This window comes from Channa argus, chromosome 4, assembly GCF_033026475.1.
Source record: "Channa argus isolate prfri chromosome 4, Channa argus male v1.0, whole genome shotgun sequence".
Classification (NCBI taxonomy): Eukaryota; Metazoa; Chordata; class Actinopteri; order Anabantiformes; family Channidae; genus Channa; species Channa argus.
In genome coordinates, this window is record NC_090200.1 from 23,306,287 (window position 1) to 23,312,987 (window position 6,701).

Sequence of the window (6,701 nt, forward strand, 5' to 3'; positions counted from 1 at the left end):
ATTATTCATTACAGAGCTACATTGAAATTATCACAGGAATATGAAATTGTATCACTCTAACTTTTAGCAAAAAAAAAAAAAAAATCACATGGGGAATTTCACAGGTGACTATTGCAATCTTATGTCTACAATCTTTAAATGCACAATGTGCTGGAGTTAGTAACTATATGATGCTCTTTGCGTAATGTGCAAATCACGCACATTCAGTACCACCTTTGGATGAATTCACAATAGTATTAATAAATGTATTAATTTTTGGAACGCTAAATGTGAAGTCTCTCTGCAACCACCGATGTTCCTTCAAAGAAAAATTTTGTTCATTTCGTGTTGAGATATTGTATCAATAGCCACATGTCGTGGTGATAATCCAATGCTGAAAAGTCATGCCTAGTCATGGGCTTTGGTTAAGATTAGTATTCAGGGTACCAGAGTCAGTAACACTAGGCAATCCAGAGAAATCTTGAGACACAGAAAATACGAGGACCCTTTCTTGGTGCAGAATCACAGGTTTAAGTCCTAGGTGGGCACTGTGGTGGTAGCAGCATTTCCTCCATCACCCTTCCAGTCCAAATAGGAGAAGAAAGCACTGGCACCATATGCCAAGGTAACTACAGCACTGAAAAACTGGACAGACACAGACATAAACAGGAGCTCAGACAATCTCACCTTTTCAAAAATTTCAGAAAACATGGTCAATCTGTAAATATTTTAGGGACTGTTTAGAAACTGTAAAGGGCAGAAATGTTTACAATTATTCTACTTCCACCAAAAAACAAACACACAAACAAAAATTGAGGAATAATTTACTGTAAAGCCCAGTATTGCTGTGACATCATGAGTGTATGTGAACTTTTTTTCTCTCTGTGGCATCTGTTGCAGAGCTGTGCTGATCACACTCAGGTTTATGTGGCCATGTCTTTTCATTAAAGAGGAACAAGCGATGATAAATGAATTTTAGATGTCTCGACCAGGATAAAACTGGGATTTTAGTTGATTCAAAGGCTCAGAGATAGAAACTGTTGACAAAAGTAAATTCTCAACTTTATGTCATCTTTCACTTTGGCGGGGTAGCTCTTAGTATTTATGTTTCAAGCTTGTGGTGCTGCCTGACTGAGGATCTGAGAGCAGGTGAAAGTGTTGATGCTTTAAACATCATCTTAAAACCTTCCTCTTCAGCCTGGCTTTATTTAATCTATAAAAATCTATATGTCTAATCTATATTTGATATGATCAGTTTTTTTGGTCTTCAGTTTTGAGCTCTCTGAGTGCACTGTTAGACCACTATCCACAGTCTGTGTCAATGTGCCTCAAAGGCAATAAAATGCAAAAAGAGTTCATGATAGGATGGGTGTGTGAGAAATTATACCAATCCAATGTGAATAACAGCACATCATATCTGCATCATTTGTGCAGGTGTTTTCTGTCTGTTTCACACACCTTCCCTAGTGTCACACTGCATCAGTCTCCCCTTTTTTCTATTTAAATTGAACTTTGACCCCTTTAAACAGAAGAGGGGAGGATCAAATGGTAGGACAAACACTTTGAAGCACATGACATGCTTTCCAGCTATAAGAGCCTCACCCTGTATCTTACTCAGCCTCTCCCTCTTTCTAAGGTTTCAGGTGTGCACAGCCTGTTGAGTACACATGCAATTAGAAATACACCTCGGAAAACCTTGATCGCAGCGAGTGACAATGAGGGCGGTGCCTCAATGTGTAAAGTTCACACAGTGTTCAAACACTAGTACTTTTGTTTGTTTACAACCATCAAACAGGTCATATCAGACATGTCAGAGTGTGTTCTTGGAGCATTGTGTCAAAATTTAATCAGTTGTTTGTGTGTGACTCATTGGGAGCAGTGTTAGGCATCTTACAGCTGCGGCCGCCATATGTCCGTAGTATAAGGTGATGCTGAATGGCTGGACAGATGCTGCATTGGCCAGGAAGGCAGTCAGATATAGGACCGTGGCTATGCCTTGGTACAGCATCACCTAGCAAAAGACAAGGAACATTAGCCACCTTTTCTGGTTTCATAACCTATTTTGTATGTATTCACAGGAATAAATAGTAATTTAGGAACAGATGATTTTTAGGTTAATGACCTAAACAGTTGTTGCAGTTTACACAGGAAAGCATTCCCTAGAAACTTTTCACCTGTAAAATTTTCAGCTTTTCCCTTCCCTCCTCCTCCCCGCTATCCCATTCTCCCTACCGTCAGAGGCCAGGGGACAGCGGTGAGTTTTCGCTGGGACCCAAAAAGGATCATGAAGAAGAGGATGGTGGTGAGGATCCACAGTGTGACGGCCACAAACATCACCCAGCCGTATGCTGGCACCAATGTGTAGTGGGCGCTGGCTATTATTGCCCAGTGAAGGAGCCCCAGAACCTAGACACATGACACAGAGATACTATATTATGATAAGTTAATTTGTTTATCTAATTAGTTTGGAACATTAGCATGATAGCATTACCTGATTAGCATTAACCACAAAAGTGCAATGTGTTAGTTTTCAGGTGTTCCGACTTAATACCAAAGAAATGGACAAAGTGAAATTTATTAGAGGATGTGTCTTCTGAGCTTTATTAGAGGACATAAGGCACATATTGCATAAACTGTGATCCATGAAAACTCAGGAGACTCAAGCCTAAACTTATTTGCCTCTGTGTCTCTCTCTGCTTCTTCCTCATGAGACGTGAAAGGCCAGTCGGTCTATTATGTATACCAAGATCATGTTTCAGTTTTTACACACCTGATACACAAACACATTAGGCACCGCTGAGCTTTGCAAAGCACACATCTTAACAAAGACCTCTGCTCAGAACTAGATCAACATCAGATATCCTCAGCCTCCTTATTACAAAATGTTTCTGAGTCAAGCTTATTGTCTGTGATGATTAATATCATAACACAGTCAGGACACTAAAGAATATCACACAATTACTTGAGTTGAAGGCCAAACCTGTGCGATAAGTATGTATATTTGTAACCTTTTCACTGCCCATGTTTAAGCATCTGTCATGTTAAGCAGTTTTGTTTTATGATGCAGTTTGGGATACTTGATTTATTAAAATGACATGAAGAGGTGGAAGTTTGAAAGAGGAAACCAATTGTTTTAAATATGAAAGTTAATATTGACTGAAGGCAGTCATTTAGAGAAAATGTTAGGTTTAAAAAAATTTAAGCAAACAAAGTGTTGGTATATCCTTTTTATGTTTCACTAAACTGAATTTCAAACTAGGTGAATCAACCTTTTAAAATTTCTTCTCACCCACTCTGGATAAAACTTTGCTCTTGGTTAAGTTTGACACATCAACAAAGTAGGATCACCATAAACACTGTGATTTAAACACTTTATGCAAGTCAGATTCAATGAGATTAAAAATATTTCTATTGATGGCAGGTTCACATTCACACAATTACATTCACAACATCTACTGTTGTGAATATACAGTAGCATAAAGTGTTAGGACTCACTGAAGGATACACCATAGTCGGTTCAGTATCCTGATAGCGAGAGATGGTGTGATCTCTTGCAGTTTTATCAGGTAATTTAGAGAATCACTTTCTCCCAAATCATGGCTGTGGTCTGTTCTGATATTTACTCACAGCATAGCAGAATCACAACCAACTCAAAATGACCTGATAGAGGTGATCAACACTTACTATATCTGCTGAACCAAAACACATGTAATCAGGCGTCTGAATCTTTATTTCTTAGTCATTAAAAGCCACTTACATTCTCTAATATTTCACTAGTTCTACCTATTGAAAGCTCAACTGACAGGTGATAAAACTGGCCATAATGTACACACATCACCAAACAGCAGACTTATACACACTGATCAGATACAAGAAAAACACTGGTGGTCTTAATGATGTCATGGAGGACAAGGGTCCACATGTCCACTCTAAGCAATCTGCAGCTGCACAGCCCCATATACACACCAGAATGTGATACACTTTGTGCAGAGATGGTAGAAGTGCACAAACTCAATACTCAAGTAAAAGTCCAAGTATTAGCCTAAAATGTTCTCCACTATAAGTAACACTTTAAATCTTTTACTTAAGTAAAAGTAATAAGCAGGTCTACATTTTACCTAAAGTCCAAAAATAAATGTACTCCAATGAGAAAATCGTATATTTAAACAATAGTGATTGTGGTACTTGTGGCAAAACATGTAGAGTATTAATAAAAAAAATAGGTGTCAATGTTGGTAAAAGTGGAGCCAATAGGTGCTTAATACACAATGATACATCAGCATTTGTTAGTTCATAATATTTTTCTACCATCAGGTAATGTTAATCTTTTGGTTGATCGGTCTTATGTCTTATGCTGTAGATTATGGGTTTTCTTTTATTACTATTGTCACTATTGTAAAACAGTATTTTTGACAACATCTAGCTACTTAGACATCACGAGACCATTTGTCAGTGTGCAACGTGACAGTAAGTAATATTAGCCAGATAAGAAACCTGTGGCGGCCCAGCCTGAACAAACCCTGAATATTACTTTGTATTGAACATATCACACATCTTGAACCTTACATTACCCAGTTAGTTGAAGATTCCTGGCTTATCAAAAGCAGAGCCTGTAAAGAAAGCCTGTTTACATTGAGAGGACACTATCTGTACCATCTGTACTTTTCACTTGCAAGAGAAATGTTAAAACATGCTGACTCGAGCTTATTATTACTCAATAAAAACATAGGTGGATAAAACTTCTCCTTATTCTCACATCAGCATTTACCTGCCACACGACAAACACTTTTAAACCTTTATTTACTATAAAAGCACACTCTTACCCAACTGCACATTAACACCAATAAAGCTTGTAGCCCATAAAAAGGTAAAGCTGGCAAATGTTTTCTAAAGAATGAACAGTGTCAGGACAGGATGGGGCCTCTAGGGAACAAAGATCTCTTGCAATTTTTCAGTCATCCAACCAGTCACATGTTCTCTGTGTGGACAGAGGCTAGTGCAAATACATCACATGACATTATTCTGATTCCTTCTTTAGGCATTTAATCCTGAAGCCCGGCAGCCTGACAGTTTTATCTCTAACATGTACATAAACATAAATCCTTATCAATTTTATTTTCAGTTCAGAGCTCTATGCCAAACCCGGACATGAAAATACAGATCTGTGTGCACACTGCTAAGCAAGACAGAAGCAGCTTTGACCAGCAACAGTGATGTTTTTGTTATCAGCAAATGGCATTTACTGTATGGTACACAAACTAAAGTTTATTGATATTTATTCAAATTGCTGGTTCCGGATTAGAAGTGCAGATATACAAATCGTTTTATCTAGTTCTGCTTTATCGTTGGATCGATTGTGACAAAATCATCTGACACTGTGGTTTGCCTCTAACTCACCCTCAGTATTGAATGTAACAGGATCTGTATTTTGCATATTTGTTTACACTAATCCTGGATTATCCACACTCTACACACATAAAGTCAGGTTTTGTCACTTTTCTTCATATATACAAAACAACAGACTACCGTTGCCACATACTATTACACAACTGCGGTACAGACTTGTCCTTTCTCTGCTGCATAGAGCTTTGACATTTGGTGACATATACTTTCAGTATGAAGAATGATGTTGTATATATTTTGATACACTGCCAAAACATTATTTGGTGATGTGTAAAGGGTTAGATGGAGGTTAGGGTTCGCTGTGGTGACCCCTGATAGGGAACAGCCGAAAGGAAAAGAAGAAGAAATAGATGTAAAGTATTTTGCCAATGATTTCACACATGATGGGCCTGACAAGAACAGAAAAGCTAAGAACAGAGAAGATGTTTGGCCTAGTGAAAAGAGTAGGACTGTGCACTCAAAAGTGTTGAATACAATAAAAACACATTCATTCTGGATCTGTTACATACTATTTCAGCCACCATGAGAATGGCTGGGATGCTTCGGATAAAGGACATGTCCATCAGGATGGTGACGTTGGCAGCAAGCCCTCGAAGACTGTTTCCACCCTGGTGAGAGCTCTGGGACTGGGGGGAGCTGGTCTCTGTGGTAACTTTGGATGGGAAGTCTGCCATGATCACACAGCTTATCTGAAGATAGGTTTTTCACTGCTCAGAAATGCTGGCATTCATCGGTAAACCCCATCCACTGGTGGCAGCAGCAAAAAAGTAAATATTCAATTTAAAGTCCACAGTAAAAAATACCACAAAAACACAAAGGTGTAAAGTCTTTGAAAAAACAAAAAGGAAAACAAAAGGGTTAAAGAGGAACTTTCCAGTGAAATTTCCAAGTTCAGAAACTTAAATATTCAGTAGTCATTCTATCTACTTGCACTGACAGGTGTTTAATGGTGGTTTGTTAGTCTGAATACACCTTTTTCTCTTGTGTCTCTCTCTCTCCCTGCCTCTTCTCTTTCTTTCACACACACACACACACACACACACACACACACACACACGCAAGCAACGAGTGTTTAGTCACCCTCTTTATCTGCTTTGGTCTCTTCCTGGCACCACCCATGAGGCTCTCACAGGCCTCTCACCTGAGTAACTCATTAACATATTTGAAAACTGGAAGAAGGGAAAGGGTGAGGGACAAAAATAGTTCAGTGACACCCACTTGGTGCACTGTCCTCCGTTGGTGTTTTAAGCCTCAATGTTGTTCTAATTTAAAACACAAAAAATGTCAAAAATAAGGAAAGGATATAATATAAAATCATG

The 6,701-nt window shown here is 38.5% G+C and overlaps 1 protein-coding gene across 2 annotated transcripts; it reads right to left on the reverse strand.

Annotated features, from left to right (window-relative positions):
* Positions 1-96: 96 nt before the first annotated feature.
* Positions 97-6,477, reverse strand: pllp (plasmolipin). Of its 2 annotated transcripts, none has more exons than XM_067500609.1 (5): positions 6,355-6,477; positions 5,892-6,129; positions 2,212-2,385; positions 1,874-1,990; positions 97-624 (listed from the first exon to the last, which is right to left on the reverse strand). In XM_067500609.1, exons 2-5 carry the CDS (start codon positions 6,054-6,056, stop codon positions 517-519), a joined length of 564 nt encoding a protein of 187 aa, XP_067356710.1. In that variant the 5' UTR covers positions 6,057-6,129; positions 6,355-6,477; the 3' UTR covers positions 97-516. The 2 variants fall into 2 exon arrangements, with proteins under 2 accessions (XP_067356710.1, XP_067356711.1); XM_067500610.1 differs by having other exon boundaries at positions 6,320-6,425.
* Between the last annotated feature and the right edge of the window lie 224 nt (positions 6,478-6,701).

Excerpts from the sequence above, each read along its gene's own strand:
- pllp (XM_067500609.1), bottom strand. The coding sequence starts at position 6,056 with ATGGCAGACTTCCCATCCAAAGTTACCACAGAGACCAGCTCCCCCCAG. Across the intron at positions 1,991-2,211 it reads CTGTCCCCTGGCCTCTGACG|GTGATGCTGTACCAAGGCAT; the intron begins GTAGGGAGAATG and ends GTCTTTTGCTAG. Across the intron at positions 625-1,873 it reads GACATATGGCGGCCGCAGCT|TTTTTCAGTGCTGTAGTTAC; the intron begins GTAAGATGCCTA and ends GTGTCTGTCCAG.